This window comes from Dama dama, chromosome 11, assembly GCF_033118175.1.
Source record: "Dama dama isolate Ldn47 chromosome 11, ASM3311817v1, whole genome shotgun sequence".
Classification (NCBI taxonomy): domain Eukaryota; kingdom Metazoa; phylum Chordata; class Mammalia; order Artiodactyla; family Cervidae; genus Dama; species Dama dama.
In genome coordinates, this window is record NC_083691.1 from 55,597,406 (window position 1) to 55,614,891 (window position 17,486).

At 44.7% G+C, this 17,486-nt stretch overlaps 1 protein-coding gene across 3 annotated transcripts in view; it reads right to left on the reverse strand.

Annotated features, from left to right (window-relative positions):
• Positions 1-9,029: 9,029 nt before the first annotated feature.
• Positions 9,030-17,486, reverse strand: part of ST3GAL5 (ST3 beta-galactoside alpha-2,3-sialyltransferase 5) — a 56,679-nt gene continuing 48,222 nt past the window's right edge. For 2 of the 3 annotated variants that reach the window (XM_061155267.1, XM_061155268.1), the window contains exons 5-7: positions 16,487-16,673; positions 15,127-15,285; positions 9,030-10,407 (exon numbers count right to left, since the gene is read on the reverse strand). In XM_061155267.1, the coding sequence (XP_061011250.1) occupies positions 10,159-10,407; positions 15,127-15,285; positions 16,487-16,673 (595 nt within the window). In that variant the 3' untranslated portion in view covers positions 9,030-10,158. The remainder of the gene's footprint in view (positions 10,408-15,126; positions 15,286-16,486; positions 16,674-17,486) is intronic. The other variant, XM_061155269.1, reaches the window with a different exon arrangement.

Below are 17,486 nucleotides of genomic sequence, written 5' to 3' on the forward strand. Positions count from 1 at the left end.
GGAACCAGTCTTGTTCCATGTCTGGTTCTAACTGTTGGTTCTTGACTTGCCTACAGGTTTCTCAGGAGGCAGGTAAAGTGGTCTGGTATTCCCATCTATTTAAGAATTTTCCACAGTGTGTTGTGATCCACACACTCAAAGTCTTTAGCATAGTCAATGAAGCAGATGTTTTTCTGGAGTTCTCTTGCTTTCTCTATGATCCAATGGGTGTTGGCAATTTGATCTCTGGCTCCTCTGCCTTTTCTAAATCCAGCCCATACATCTTTAACAGATGAGAAACCCAGAAAGGGATGTAGTTTGTCCCAAAGCGCACAGGGGTGTCATGGCCGAAGTAGGGCCGAGTTACTCACCAGGCCCAGCTCTCCAGCACCACGCACTTTTCAGTCTTGCCAGCAGTGAAATCACCTTTCTTGGTTATTCCCATCCTTCCTGTTTCAGGGTTCCCCACCCACCCCACCTCCATTATCCTTCCACCTGCAGCCAGCCTCTAAGATACGTTTCAGTATAAACTGAATCAGGTTGAACACACCACGAACACCCTCTGGTGGTTCCATCTTACCCTGATATTCATCTTACTGTAGCCGACAGGGCTTCCTGCCTCTGGAAGCTTGACTCTGAGTCTATCTATGCTTGCCTTGTGGGTTTGCTTTAATAAAGCTGGTGGTGCAGTGCCGCCTCCATCAGTCCGTTTGCTCTGTTTCCGGGCTCTTCCCCTCTCCCCCACCGACCCCTTTGGTCTCAGGCTGACCCCCTGGGCATCCCCTACCTTCTCCACAATGCCCTCTCCTCTGCTCTACTGCCTGCGTGGTCATGTCAGGTCTTTAATGTTTCCTTCCCCTCTAGACTCAGCAGTGGGGTGGGAAGCCAGGGTCCATTCTGTCTGCAGCCTGTCCATCAGGGTCCAGTCATGGTTCTAGGAAGACTGTTCCACTAAGGATGACTGTGCTGGCAGGGCAGCGATGGCCAGCACCAGGTGTCACAGGACAGGGTCGTCGGGGGCCAGGCCACTGAGTACTAAGATACAGCCAAGAACATCTGTTTGGAACCACAAGCAGAGCATCAGCTGTTTTCAGCATTTGAACAAATGGTGTTCAGTACAGAACAGTCTGCCAGAAGGGTTAGCCAGAGCCACAGAACCAAGTCCGCAGAAGGACCCCTCACTGTTGCTCTCACCTTTGTATTCCAGGAGCTGGTATATTTCAGTGTGTGTGTAAAAAAAAAAAACAAAAAACTGAAACTTCGTTTCAATTCCAAGTTTTGGAGAATGTGGGGCTGCATCTGGAGCACGTAGGAGTCAACATGGTCTTTGTTCTGACTTGGTCAGACCCTCTCCCAGAGATGGAGACGGCAGACCCTTGAGCCAGACAATGACAATAATGTGAAAGCATGCCATTGCTTGTGGACATACCAACTTTGGTCTGTTGGCCCATACGATCAACACTTCAAAATATTTCCCTCTTCTTTCTCTCATACGAGGCTGGGAACTTTCCTGGTGGTCCAGTGGTTAAGAATCTGGCTTCCAGTGCAGGGGACGCAGGTTTGATCCCTTGTCAGGGAACTAAGATCCCACATGCCTCAGAGCAAATAAGCCTGAATGCCACAATTAGAGAAATCCCACACACTGCAACCAGGACCCAGTGTAGCATCGTCCCTTCCCCTGCCACCAAAAAAATAAAAGAGCTGTACCAATGGGTGTTAATAGAGGTTTTAGATTTCCTCAGTGCATAAGCCAGACAGCTGCAGGGTTACTGCAACACAAGCTTGTTATGCAAAGGAGGTCATACACAGAGACTTCAAAAAGGCTAAGGAAATGAAAAATGATCTAAATTAGCTTTTCTTCTATTTCATATCTCAGTGCTAAATTATATTTAACATTGGTTTTTATTTTTCCAGAAGTATCCAAAATTGGACAACAGAAATCAGATAGTCTTTTGTTTCTGCAGGAAGTTTTGACATTTGACAAACAGAAACAAGTCTGTGGTTTTTAAATCTGGCTCCCCGCTGCAGGCCAGAAATGCCTCAGTTGTCAGCTCAATTCTGCCAACTTCCTGAAGAGGAAGGATTCTTTCTAGTTGGAGAGACGCTAAATCAATGTTCAGTACAGGATGTGAACAGGGGGTGGGATGGGCAGAGGAAAGGGAAGACAGGAAGAAAATCAGTATTAGCTCTTTATAGAGAGAGGTTTGGGGGAAATTGTGGAAAGACTTTGAAGCAGCTGCAGGCTGAGATGCAAGGGTCAGGAGAACCCTTTCTGAAAGCTACTCCAAATGTCTTGGCATCAATACTTTGTGTGTGTGTGTGTGTATGCTTAGTCGCTCAGTTGTATCCAACTCTTTGTGACCCCATGGACTCTTGCCCACTGGGCTCCTCTGTCCATGGAATTTTCCAGGTAAGCTACTAGAGCCAGTTGCCATTTCCTACTCCAGGGGATCTTCCCAACCCAGGGATCGAACCCGAATCTCTTGCATCTCCTACACTGGCAGGCAGACTCTTAACCACTACACCACCTGGGAAGCCCCATAAATACTTTTTAAGAAACAAAAAATAGGTCACTAGGAATAAGTATATAAAACAATGAGTATGGTGATTATACTGTTTAAAGTCAAAATCAGGATATTTGACCTGCTAATTGGACAGTGTAATTGGAACTGAGACTGACCACCCCTTCCAGATGGGGGCTCCAGGCCGGCATGCATGAACCGGAAATGTTTGGCTGTAGAGCAAAAGGTCGACCAGACGGTTTCCTGTTCCTGATTAGGCTTCCAGATCATGTATGGTGGTGGTATTGAGAGAGCAGGAGAGGTTAGTAACAGGACAGAGGGTCTGTCCTTCTGACTTCTCCTCAGCTCACCCCTCAGGACCACAGTGCACACTGTGTCCCTAAAATTTAGGTCAAATTTGCTAAGAAAAGTGACATAAATGAGCCATAGGCAAGACAGGGAGGAAAAGACCACTGCTGGGACATTACTCTCAATCTTTTGTTTAGGACAAGACTTTTGGTTTACACTGGAATCTACAGTTTTGCTTGTTTGGAGTATGTGTATGCATGTGTAATCTGAATCTCACTCACTCTTTATACTGGAAGAGGAAGCAGCTCCAGAACAAGACCTGAGTCAGAAGGCAGGTTGTTTTTGGCCGCCCCTCATGACTTGTGGGATTTTAGATCCCTGATCAGGGATTGAGCCTGGGCCCCAGCAGTAAAAGTGCTGAGTCCTAACCACTGGACAAACAGGGAATTCCTGTGTCCACTATTATTTTAAAGACTGCCCAGTTCAAAATGCATCGTATCTTTCACAATTTTCTTTTTTGTATATATTTATTCATTTGTCTGCCTCCAGTCTTACTTATGACATGCCGGATCATCATTATGTCATGAAGGATCTTTCACTGCAGTGCAGGGACTCTCTAGTTGTGGTGTGTGGACTCAGTAATTTAAAACTTGTGGTGTGTGGACGCAGTAATTTAAAACTTGCAGATTTAGTTGCCCCACAGCATGTGGGATCTTAGTTCCCCAACCAGGAATCGAACCCAAGTTCCCTGCCTTCCAAGGCAGACTCTGAACCACTGAACCACCAGAAGTCCCCATTATCTTTTTTTTTTTTCTATCATCTTTTAAAAATAATCTTTATCGAGTAAACCATGTATATATATATATATATATATATATATATATATATATATATTAAAGAGAAATGTGTAGGTAAAATAGAGATGTATTATCTTGGTTTTCCAATTTCCATATAATAAACTCACTAAGACTGCCTTAAATGCAAAACATAGAACCTCTGATTCAGGAATTCCTGTTAAGAGTCAGAAACCCCAACCCACACTGCGATACATACCTCTTGGCGGGTCTTTGAAAAGATAAGGTACACAGGTCAAACTTCTATTTTAGAAACTTCTGCAATAAATTGGTTTTCAAAAACATATGGACACGATACAGCCATTAAACAGACCTAATAAGCTTTTACACGTTCTTTAAAATATCATTTAAATCGCTGGGATAATTATATAAAGAAAAAGTGGTATTACAGAACTCATGTCCAGCTGTTCCATGCTCAAAAATCAATATATGAGGACTTCCCTGGTGGTTCAGTAGATAAGAATCATTTGAATCAGTTCTAATGAGATGGATGAAACTGGAGCCCATTATACAGAGTGAAGTAAGCCAGAAAGATAAAGATCATTACAGCATACTAACACATATATATAGAATTTAGAAAGATGGTAATGATAACCCTATGTGCAAAACAGAAAAAGAGACACAGATGTACAGAACAGACTTTTGGACTCTGTGGGAGAAGGCGAGGGTGGGATGTTTCGAGAGAACAGCATGTATATTATCTATGGTGAAACAGACCACCGGCCCAGGTGGGATGCATGAGACAGGTGCTTGGGCCTGGTGCACTGGGAGGACCCAGGGGAATCGGGTGGGGCGGGGAGGTGGGAGGGGGGATCGGGATGGGGAATACATGTAACTCCATGGCTGATTCATGTCAATGTATGACAAAACCCACTGCAATGTTGCGAAGTAATTAGCCTCCAACTAATAAAAATAATTGAAAAAAAAAAAGAATCAGCTTACCAATGCAGGGGACATGGGTTCAATTCCTGATCTGGGAAGATTCCGCATGCCACAGGGTAACTAACCTGTGCTCCACAACTACCGAACCTGTGCTCCAAAACAAGAGCAGCCACCACAGTGAGAAGTCCGAGCACCCCAACAAAGAGCAGCCCTTGCTCACCACAACTAGAGAAAGTTCAAGAACAGCAACAAAGACCCAGCATAGCCAAAAATAGATATTTTAAAAAATCTATAGGCAAGACAGAGACAAGTGTTGGTAGAAAGGAAAGTTACTTTTAATTAGAATGCCAGCCATCTGGGGAGATGTTGGACTCAATGCCACCCCTCAAACCATCTCCAAAGGTTATGCTCGGCCATGAAAGTTTTTGAAGGGAAAAAGGGGAAGTAATCTCAGTTAATCATTGAGACAGGGGGTCAGAGTCCTCGCCATCCCCCTTGTGCAGCCTTGCCGACTTCTTGTGATTTTTCTTTAGGTGCTCTCTTCTTCACACAGTCTGTTCTCAAGATTACTAAGCAGGAAAGGAGGGACACTATCTGGTCATCTGTAAATTATTAGCACTTATTCTTCATTTCTGCTTCTTTGATCAACAGAAAGGCAAGGTATTATTGTGTGATCAAAAGATCTGAAAGGTGTGTGAGGGCTTGAAGTGAGTAGAGCATGGGTGGTGCCTGGTTTAAAGTTAGTAACAAGGGACCTCTGCAGAGAGCTCTTTCCTACCCAAAGTGCTTACTGTGACCGCATTTATTTATTGCATTAACCACCTGTATTTCCCTTCCTCTTAGCATAAAAGACTTCCTTAACCCAGCTTATAGACCCAAGAGTTCACCGTTAATCTTAAACCATCAGCTGACTGTCTTCAAATTCCATCAAAGATATCAAATAAGATCAAACATATTTGGACTTCTCTGTGGCCACCAGACAGTGCAGGGGACATCAGTTCAATTCCTGGTCTGGGAAGAGTCCACATGCCTCAGGACACTAAACTCGTGCCCAGCAACTACTGCGCCTGTGCTCTAGAGCCCTCGTGTTGCAACTGCTGAAGCCCAAGTGCCTAGAACTCCACAAGAGAAGCCACCACAATGAGAAGCCTGAGCACCCCAATAAAGAGTAGCCCTCGCTAGCTGTAGCTAGAGAAAGCCCATGTGCAGCAATGAAGATCCAGTGCAGCCATAAGGAAGAAAGAAAAATCTTAAAACATCAAACATATTTATTTAATGCCTACAATAGGCAAGGTCTTCTTGTGGGTGCTATGGTTTAGTCACTAAGTCATGTCCGACTCTTGCGACCCCATGGACTGTAACCTGCCAGACTCTTCTGCCCATGCGATTCTCCAGGCAAGAATACTGGAGTGGATTGCCATTTCCTTCTCCAGGGAATCTTCCCAACCCAGGAATTGAACCTCGGTCTCTTGCACTGCAGGCAGATTCTTTACTGACTGAGCTATGAGGGAAGCCCATTGAGCTATGTGGGTGCTAGAGATGAAATAAAATATAAAATTCTGTCACTAGAGAGTTTATAGCTTAGTTCCAGATGTACTCTCAAATTCTCATTGCTTTAGGACTGATAGTCAATTTCTTCCCACCCCAAATGAGTTATCCTGAGACGATATCTGGGTATGTTATAGGTAACAAAATGAAACTACTTTTAAGTTTGATTTTAGTCATTAATTGCTCTTATCTGCACATTTTGTCTCTGCTAATTTATTACCATCTGATAATTTAGAGAGGGATTTCATATCAAGGACCTAACCAACATTTTATGGGCTTCCCAGATGGCTCAGTGATAAAAACAATCTGCCTGCCAATGCCGGAGACTCGGGTTCCATACCTGGGTTGGGAAGATCCTCTGGAGAAGGAAATGGCAACCCACTCCAGTATTCTTGCCTGGGAAATTCCATAGACAGAGTAGCCTGGTAGGCTGCAGTCCATGGGGTCGCGAAGAGTCAGACATGACTGAGCGACTTCACTTTCACTTTTCACTTTCATGCATTGGAGAAGGCAATGGCAACCCACTCCAGTGTTCTTGCCTGGAGAATCCCAGGGACAGTGGAGCCTGGTGGGCTGCCGTCTATGGGGTCACACAGAGTCAGACACGACTGAAGTGACTTAGCAGCAGCAGCAGCAGCAAGGCTTGCAGGATCTTAGTTTCTGACCAAGGACTGAACCACCACCCTTGGCAGTGAAAGTTCAGAGTCCTAACCACTGGACCGCCAGGGAATTCCCTCTTTGTCTTTAAAACCGATTTTCTTGAAACTGATTTTCTTCGCTAAATATATATATTTATAAATTATGTGTGTGTGTGTGTGTGTGTTGGTTGTAGGTAAATACAGATAAATTCCCTGTTCTGTGAACACAAAAACAGGCTAGAATGGTCTTGGGATGTAGGAAAGAAGAGAAATAGACTGAGAAATTTGGGTCAGGGTGTCTGGCCCTCCAGGGAAGGGCAGGTAGTGCATTATGTCCTCAGTCCCTTCCCCTGGTGGTCTACTTTAGTTCAAGAGCTGAGCATGTGGTCCATCTTGAGGGTCAGCATCTGGGAAGCGGGTGTCGGTCCCACAGGCAGGTACCCGGGGACCTTCATTTGTTGTTGTTGTTGTTTGGTCACTAAGTCGTGTCTGACTCTTTGCGATACCATATACTGCAGCTTGCCAGGCTTCCCTGTCCTTTACCATCACCCAGAGTTTGCTCAAACTCATGTCCATGGAGACGGTGATGCCATCCAACAATCTCATTCTCTGCTGCCCCCTTCTCCTCCTGCCTTCAATCTTTCCCAGCATCAGGGTCTTTTCCAATGAGTCGGCTCTTTTCATCAGGTGGTCAAAGTATTGGAGCTTCAGCTTCAGCGTTAGTTCTTCTAATGAATATTCAGGATTGATTTCCTGTAGGATTGATCTCCTAGCAGTCCAAGGAACTCTTAAGAAGTCCGTGGCTTGTCAGGACCTGGGCTGCACAGAGGAGGTGAGTGGAGGGCGATTGAGCAAAGCTTCATCTATATTTATGGCTGCTCCCCATCACATGCATCCCCCTGATCCGTAGAAAAATTGCCTTCCACGAAATCAGCCCCTGGTGCCCAAAAGGTTGGGGACCACTGATTTAGATCACGTAATGCCTGCTAGAAATGAAAAGTTGAGCAGCATGGGCCCAGGGCTGACATTCGCTGAAATGAAAGCTGGCAAGTGCTGGACTGATTGCTTCCCAATGCCTGTGCAAGGCAGGGGCACAGGAGACCACACACACCCATGAGGTGGTGCACACAACACTGGGAAAGCTGTCCAGTGTTAGGCCCTAGCTGCTTCTTGTCTTCTTAAACAAACATCTGGGCTTCTCTAGTTTCCCAGGTGGCTCAGAGGTAAAGAATCCACTTGCCATTGCAGGAGACACAGGAGATGTGGGTTCAATCCCTGGGTTGGGAAGATTCCCTGGAGAAATGGCAACCCACTCCAGTCTTCTTGCCTGGAGAATTCCATGGACAGAGGACCCTGGTGGCTACAGTCCATGCGGTCTTCTCTAAGTAGCCCCTGAGCATGAGGGGGTGGAGATGCGTGGTGCAGGCCTGGACTGACCTGAATCACAGGACAGACGCTGACCATCTTCCTGAGTCTCAATATTCAAAGCTAAGTCTCACCATTAAATATATATATATATATATATATATATATATATATATATATATATATGTATTTTTGGCTGTTGCTGGGTCTTTGCAGTATCGCAGGCTTTTCTCTAGCTGAGGCGAGTGGGGGCTACTCCATAGTTGCAGTGCTCAGGCTTCTCACTGCAGTAGCTTCCCTTATGGGCTCTAGGCGTGTGGGTTTCAGTAGCTGCAGTGCTCTGGGCTCTAGAGTGCAGACTCAATAGTTGTGCAACATGGGCTTACTTGCTCCAAGGCATGTGGCATCTTCCTGGACCCAGGATCAAACCTATGTCTCCTTCATTGGCAGCTGCATTCTTAACCATGGAGCCACAGGGAAGCCCTTAAGTCTCACCATTTAACGGGTGAGATGTGTCTTAAAGAGTAGAAAGCAAAATCCATAGAAAAATTTTAAGAAAAGACATAAAATCAGAGAAATGCTATTTAGCTACTCGGGCCCTTCTGAGCTTGGCCCCAGTCCCCTGGAGATCCGAGGGACTTGTTCAGGGCTATGACCCAGCTCTTTGCCCTGCCCAGGCATAGGAGCTGGCAGATGTGGGAGCCACTGGCCTTGTCTGGGGGTCAGAGCTGCACCAGGGCCGTGGGTGACATAAGAATTGCAGGGGGAGGGGGCAGCGGTACCTAGGGAGCTGGAGAAGAGACACAGGGGGAGCGGGAGGTCCCTTCATCCCCCCTCTACTGTCCCTACAGGGAGGTCCTGCCTGGCAGCAGCATCCAAGAAGGACATTTTACTACACTTATAAACTTCTTTTCTTAAAAAAAAAAAAAAAAACACTCAAATTAACTAGCTCGTAAGAGTTCCTCAAAAGCTTTTATTCTTTTTTTTTTGATCGGCACACTGCCTGGTACACACTGCCAAGTAGGCATTCAAAAAAAAAATCTTTTTTTTTTAAATAGGCAATTTATAACACTGGGAAGATTTCATTTCAGTGTTTCCGAAAACATTCCTAGAAAGAGTTTACTCCCCTACAACTCCGGAGAATAGAGGTTTTGTGCTAATTTTTATAAGCCACCTCAGAGAAGACAGTGGAATAAATTGGATAAACACTTAAGTGTTTGTAAGGGCAAGTTAAAAATTCCCAGAAATCTAAGAGTTGTCCCAATTGCGGGGAAGATTGTGGCTTCTGCCACCCAGGGCAGCTTTGCAGCAGTACCCAGAGGACACAGAAAGAGTCTCAGTGTCCCTCCCTGACCAGAGGCCTCCAGGATATTTCTCCTGCTTGCTTCCTCTAAGACTTCCGGTGGAAGGCAGATCAAGAGAGAGGGACCGTGAATTCTCCAAGTGGCCCAGGCCTCACACACTAGCTTGGCCCAACCAGTGGTTTAACTACCGAGCATGTCACCCTGAAAGTGCGTGCGACATTCGTCCCACCTAACAGACTAACAGAGAACCAGAATCAGGCATTCGGGACTGTCATCAAAGGAGTCACCTCCCTTCTTCCACTTAATGACCTGGGATTCTGTGTGCAGTAGACAGGAACAGAGCTTTTACAAATTAAATAACTTCCTTACCATACAATAAAACATCGTGACATACAATTCTCTTTGGGAAATCTTTCCCATTCTCAAAATTAACTTACAAAATTTTGTGCAAAAACACTGGCCTCAAATAAATAGGGGGAAAAAGTGGGAAAAGCAGAACTTTTGTGGTTGCTTTTGTTTTTTAAATTAAAAGTTAAAAAACACTGGCTGCACTTCAAAGTACTTGCAGAACGAGATTCATCAAGAAGGCTGTGAAAAACAGCCCTCTGGGTCAGAGCTGCATTTTTTTCTTTTTTGGCTGTGCCTCACAGTATGTGGGATCTTAGTTCCCAGAATGGGGATTGAACCTGGGCCCCCAGCATTGGAAGCATGGAGTCTTAACCACTGGATGGCCAGGGAAGTCCCCCAGAGCTGCATTTTCAAGTGAGGTTTTTTGGGTTCAAAATTCACTATAGATGCCTCCACTGAGATCTCTCACCACGCCCTCTCGGACCAGCTTCAGGAGGAAACTGGTCTCTGTCGTCACATTGTGCATGGTCTGAAAGTTCATGGCAGCCATGCAGAGATTGTCGAAGTAGTGCAAAGGGGTTCTGGGTTGGTTGAGGGCGTAGCTAAAGCCCGCCAAACTGACTTCATCACACAGATGCGTGGCTAAGACGACGGCAATGACACCAATCGTGGGGACGTTCTGCAAAGGAGAAGAGACAAAGAGAAAAGGTCTTAGCACAGTCACTGCTTTCCAGGTTCGCTACATGCTATGCAAAGTAACGCAAATATGTACTTGGGACTGCAACTTGATACATCACACCATTTTACGTATCACCCAATTCTAAAGTCTGACCTGCCATCCAAGTCAGGAATCTGGACTCTAAAACATGGTCTGTGATGTGAATTCTTTTTTCTTTTCTAAAGTATTTGTTTCTTTATTTGGCTGCACGAGGTCTTAGTTGCAGAATGTAGGATCTAGCTCCCTGACCAGGGATTGAACCTGGATCCCCTGCATTAGGAGCATGGAGTCTTAACCACTGGACCCCCAAGGAAGTCCCGATGTAAATTCTTTGAACATATGAGCAAAAGGCAGCCTGGCGGGTCCTTTAAGCACCAAGCTAAAAGGTATTCTTTCTAAAACCTTCACCCACCAGCCCTACAAAGGATGCCCATAATGGCAAATCAAACTCATGTCCTCTCTCACATGACAAAAGTCCACAAGGGCTGCTCTGGGATAAGTGGCCATAGCCCTTCTTGGGACATGGATTTTGGAGCCCACCCTGTCCTGACTGGCTCCTGGCTCCATACAGCCTCTGCCTGAGAACAGAGGGGACTCAGAACCTGCCCTGTGAAGGTTTTGTTCACCCCTTACCTGCAGGTTAAGGCCCCCATCTGTTTTCCTGGCAAATAACGTCCCTAGGTCATTTTCACATGTCCTGTTGCTCAGTCAATTTCTGCTTACTCTCTGATCAAGCAAGTACATTTTTAACCTCAAATTATGGGCTTTCACATTTGGTTTTTTTCCCCCTCAAATGTACCCTTACTGACTTTGGGCTAGAATGCCAAATGTCCAATTCTGAGTTCTGACTGTATCGCAGTTCCCTCTTCACGTCTGACATCTTGCCGCTAGTACGCCTAGAAGCATGCTCTCTGAATTTCCAATGCAGTTTGTAGATAAAGATAACACACAGGGTGGCCGACAGGAACAGAGAGAGACCTCCTGGAGGCTACTGCCCATCTACTACTTGATATTCTTTTGCATCTACTAACATATTCATCTGAGCTGAGTCTGTGGCTTCTACAAGCAACTGTCCTTTTCTGTCAACTAGGACAACAGGGAACCCTTCAGAGTTCATAAATGAAGGTGGGATTAGGAAACATCCAGGGAGCCCAGCATTCGGTAAAAACTGCTTCCTGATGCCCAGGGTGTCGTGTCTACCTCTCAAGTCAGCCTCCCTTATTATGAAGGAACTCAACAGTCATTTTGCAGGTTTGCAAACAGAAACCAAGGGAAATTGATCCATAGAAAGCCTGTCTCTGGCTTGGGCTTAGGACTCTCAGGTGGTGTCCCTTCTTCTCCAACTGCAGCCAGCTCGGCACCCAGCAGGTCAAGAGTTTGTTATTGTTCAGTCACAGTTGCTAAGTTGCGTCCAACTCTTTTCGACCCCATGGACTGCAGCACAGCAGGCTCCTGGGTTCTCCACTATCTCCTGGAGTTTGCCAAATTCATGTCCATTGAGTCAGTGACGCTATCTTAACTATCTCATTCTCTGCTGTCCCCTTCTCCTCCTGCCTTCAAGCTTTCCCAGCATCAGTGTCTTTTCCAATGAGTCAGCTCTTTGCCATCAGGTGGCGAAAGTATTGGAATTTCAGCATTAGTCCTTCCGATGAATATTCAGTGTTGATTTCCTTTAGGATTGACTGGTTTGATCTCCTTGCAGTCCAAGGGACTCTCAAGAGTCCTCTCTAGCACTACAATTTGAAAGCATCAATTTCAATAAGCTATTTTAATCCTTGGCTATTTGACCTTGGCTGTGATGAACCACCTAGAATAGCCTTGCAGATTATCTCTAATTTCCTTATAATAAAAATTTTAGAGTAATAAAAATTTTAGAGTCCTTCCCAATTTCCCTATTCATATTTTAAATTGATATATACATTGCCAAACTACCCTCCAGAAAAAGTGCCAACTTAAATTCTACCTAACTCCTGCCAAACAAGGACATTATCAAGCTGTTAAATCTCTGCTAAGAAAACATGAAAAAAATGTCACTGTAGCTTTAATTCCCTTTTATTTGATTACTGGTGAAGCTGAACAATTTATCATCTATTCCTTGGCTGAAGTAATTTCTTTTGTGAATGTCTGTTCAAATTCTTTTCCCATTTCTTTTTTGGCTCATTATTTTCTTTTTGATTTAATAAGATCTTCCCTGGTGGCTCAGACAGTAAAGCGTCTGCCTATAATGTGGGAGACCTGGGTTCGATTGCTGGGTCGGGAAGATCCCCTGGAGAAGGAAATGGCAACCCACTCCAGTACTCTTGCCTGGAAAATTCCATGGACGGAGGAGCCTGGTAGGCTACGGCCAATGGGGTCGCAAAGAGTCAGACACGACTGAGCGACTTCACTTTTACTTAATGTTTTGAGAGTATTTGCTCTGTTGTTTCTATGATAATTTCCCCCCCACTAACTTTGTTTCTGATACCCTTTTCTATTTAGCAATTTCATATTTTATGTAATTAAATTTTTAAAGGTTATTTTTAAAATAAAATCGACCTGCAAACAAAGAAATAAGCATTTGCCTGTGCTTAAAAAATACTATGGAGTAAAATAAAGTAAAAATACTCTATTAATACTATCTAATAAAGAAACCAGGCCACTTAAAAGATATAGAAATCTAGGTATATTTATAGTGAAATCTCTTTATAACTTAGTTTAAGAGTCTTGCTGCAGGATGTTATCTCTTTTTAGAAAAACTGTCTTGTTAAAAGTGATGCCAACAGGTTAAAAATTGTAAGCTCACATTCTGGGGGACCGCACATGCTCCACGTAGGGGAGGCCAGCTAGAGCCAGTCAGAGACCTGACTGGTAGGGGACAGGGCCGCTTTCCTCTGAGAGGGAAAAGGCACCCACTACGGATCCTGCACATGTTCCTGCAATGGCAGGAATCACATGGCCCTCCTGGGCTCCCCATGGATGGAGGGCAGAGCCCCAGAGGAAAATGGCGGCCTGTGAAGGGAACCACTTCCACCACGCGAACTGTTTCACCTGAGCTGGGTGCCCAAGCCCGAGGCTGGAGCCAGAGTTAGCTTCGGCTCTTACTGAAGATCTCCCAGACGTGGAAATGGCTACCCACTCCAGTATTTTCTCCTGGGAAATCCCATGGACAGAGGGAGGCTGTTGGGCTACAGACCATGAGGTCACAAAGAGTCAAACACAACTTAGCAACTAAACAACAACATTCAGATACTTACTTTCCTTAACAACCACAGAATTCTTAATTTAAAATTTATACAGCTGTGTTAAATCATCTTTTTATTTAGAATTTGGTTCAAAGGGCAAACAGACAAAGCTGCTCATCTGTCTATTGGATGAGGACTCCCGAGTCCAGTTCAGTGTTACAAATTCCCTCCTGGATCAGTCCCACCTCCTAGGAGGTATCTCAGGCCCCTGGTGTGGGTAGCAGAACCTCACATTTTAAAACTCCTTGCTTTCCCTTATATATAAATGTTTTGCTTAATATTCTGTTTAAAAATGATTTCCACTGGTTTTACAGAAGTTTTATTTAGAGACACAGGAGGTGACCCTAGTGGTAAAGAACACACCTACCAGTACAGGAAACCTAAGAGATGCAGGTTTGATCCCTGGGTTGGGAAGATCCCCTAGACAAGGAAAGGGCAACCCACTCCAGTATTCTTGCCTGGAGAATCCCATGGACAGAGGAGCCTGGTGGGCTATGGTCCCTGGGGTCACAAAGAGTGGGACATGACTGAGGCGACTTAGGACAGACAGTTCTTTAGATCATGAAGAAACAAGTGAAAAAGGCATCTCCGACCAGAGCCACACAAGCAGACTGCAGGTAAAGAATCTACTGCAGTGAACCATCTACAGCACAAAGGTTCTCAGAGTAGGCTGCAAAATAAAACTACCTAGGAACTTTGAAAATCCCAGTGTACAGACCACAGCACAGACAGATGAAATCAGAATGTTTGGGGTGTGGGACTCAGGCATCAACTGAAAAGCCCTGCTCAAGAGCAGGGTTGCCCAAGTTTTTTGGCACCAGGGACCGGTTTTGTGGAAGACAATTTTTCTACGAACCTGGGGGTTGGGGATGGTTTCGGGACAATTCAAGCACATTACATTTATTGTGCACTTTATTTCTATTATTATTATATTGGCTTTACCTCAGATCATCAGGCATTAGATCCTAGAGGTTGTAGACCCCTGATCTACAGAAATTGCCTATTTACCATCACCTATGTATGAGTGCATGTGCGTGCTCAGTCATGTCCAACTCTTGGCAACCCTACAGACTGCAGCTTATAAGGGTCCTCGGGAGTGATGATAAATGTCAATTTTCTCTTAAGTCGCCTGCAGTGCTAAAATGTAGACAACTTTTTTGGAGTCTTGGAGTAACTTTTTATGGATTCCTGGAGTAAGAATACCTTAAATAATATCTCAGTGATCGAAGTGCTAACTATACTAAAGAGATGAGCCATTGGGGGTGAAAGGATTAAACAATGGGGAGCCTCTAAGGTCAAGATGTCGAGAGATAAACACACATGGAACATCTAATCAATGATGAGGTGTCATCGCTGGAAGATGCTCCTGGGTCTACAGCTGAGCCTAACTGAAAGGCAAAGAGACGGCTCCTTTCCAACACAGAGAAGAACAGTTACGTATCAGCAGTGACAAAAATACCTTATCTCGGCCCCAGAACCTTGACTGAGGCTCTGAGTATTGAAGGATATCAAAGGCAGTCTCTTTGATAATAACTGGATTCAAAATCCTGAACTGTTTCGGCTGCAGTGGAATTTTTTCCGCCACCTGCTTCCAAAAGAAGAGCCGCACCCAAAATGGCTAAGGAAAGAAAGCAAGCTATCATTAGGGGGAGTTAATCAAGTTATCAGAGGAGGGGGAGAATGTGGCCCCTGCTAATGAGGGCAAAGCTGTGGGTGTGGCCCCACATGGGTGTGTGTTTTGCATTCTGTGGAGAAGTCCCAGAGCCATGCAACTCTAAGGATCTGATTCAGGAAGGTGGCGCTGGACAAGGAAAGGAACGGCAGAAGCAACTCTTAGCGGTTTGGGGAACGAAATTCTTAAGGTAATGGCCTCAGATGGTAGGTCTTTTCAGGATCCAAAGCCATCATTTTGTCCAGGGAAGATCAAGTAAATAGATTCAGTTTGAGGCCCACTTGTGTTCAGGCCCCACCACGCCCCTGCCCCCATCCACTTACTCCACTTCCTGTCTGGTGATATCTCTTGTCTGACTGTAAATCATTTCATATGTGCTTCATGTTTCAACTAGAAAAAATACCCAGAGGAAATCCAGAGGACCCCAATAAGTTTTGGAGACACAAATTCTCCATCATGTGAAGCTTCTCTAAAGAGTTTGATACGTCCTATTAATTTTACAGTCAGCCAGTTTGTGCAAGTGCATATAAATGTTGACCTCTAAATTTTAAAAGTTGACCTCTAAAATTTATTTCAATATAATGGGGGGCCTCATAAAGTAGGGTGATCAATTACTGTAAAGACAAACAAAAGGAATACCGAATCAGGGCCATCTCATCCACATCTGTCCTTCTGGAACGCTGTGAACTGACTCCAACAAGAGCACCACCAATCAAAGCATTTTTGGAGACGCTCTTTGAAAGGACCCCTCAGAGAATTTATGGATAGTCTTCTGAGCAGCCTTGATAATAATTTATACTCATGCACATAAGTCTAATTTCTGAAAACAGCCAGAAGCCACGTAAATTCAAGTCTGGTAAATCAGCTGGGTGGTCAACCTCAATCATAGCAATTTTGGTCCCATGCTTTTTATTTCCACTAAGTAATGATACCGGTTTCCATGTGTGACTTGGATTCTGAAAGTAATTTCCCAGGGGGAGTTCTGAGGGGCTTCGACAAAAGGAGTGGCTATTTGAAAGACAACACAAAAGCATGAATGTTAACTTAAAAATGAAAAAAAAAAAAACAAAAAACTTATAATTCCAATTAGAGAGTCCTTCACTTTTTACAAAGGCACATATCCGGTGGGTGAATTTCTAGTGCTTACCAGGGTTTCATTTTTGATCATTGCCTGAAGCCAGTTGAAGTCAACACTCTTAAATAAAACAGCAACAAACAAGTCACTGGAATAATATTCAAGGTCAGACAGAGGTGCTCCTTCTGGATAAGTCATCCTTATAGTAGTTTTATTGCCAACATGCTCCGAATATCCTTCAACTGGTGCGTTGTTTAACCTATTTAAGTAAAAAGGACAAAGATAAACTGACATTAACCACTTAATCATGTGAAAAATTCCTGCAGCGTGTTTTCCACATTTTTTAAGGACTGGGAATGAGGGTATGGCTGGGGATAGGGTACCTCCCCTCCAGCAGCCCCATCATCCCTCAGCTCTGCCCTTTCCAGGTGTTGATGAGCGAAGTCTTTAGTCTGCAGACTTGCAACATCTGCCCAGATCCAATCTATGAATGACAAGCAATTCGATCTAGTCCTGCCATGTTAAGCCAACCTAAACACATTACACTGTGTGTGTTCTCTGGGCATTAGTAATGTTTCCTTGAAAGCTTTCCATTGTGCTCGGATATTAGTGGTTCTTGCCAGAATTTCAAAAAGATAATCAGAAAAGAAAACCTAGAAACCATGGCAAAGCAGACACAAACCATAGTTACACAGACAGGGTTGGGCCCGAGGAGGGCACTGGGCCCAAGTGTAAAGTGAAGTGAAAGTCGTTCAGCTGTGTCTAACTCTTCTCAACCCCAAGGACTGTAGCCCCCCAGGCTCCTCTGTCCAGGGTATTCTCCAGGCAAGAATACTGGAGTGGGTTGCCATTCCCTTCTCCAGGGGATCTTCCTGACCGAGGGATTGAACTAGGGTCTCCTGCATGACAGGCAGATTCTTTACCAGCTAAGCTACCAGGGTGCAACCTGGTCTTAAATTAAAGCAGGAATTTGGGGCACTGACCACTGTTAGATCGAAGGAGGCTTTGCCAGTGTGGATGGTCTGGGGGCTAAGAATTCTTCCTAAAGCAGTAACACTTACCCAGGTACATA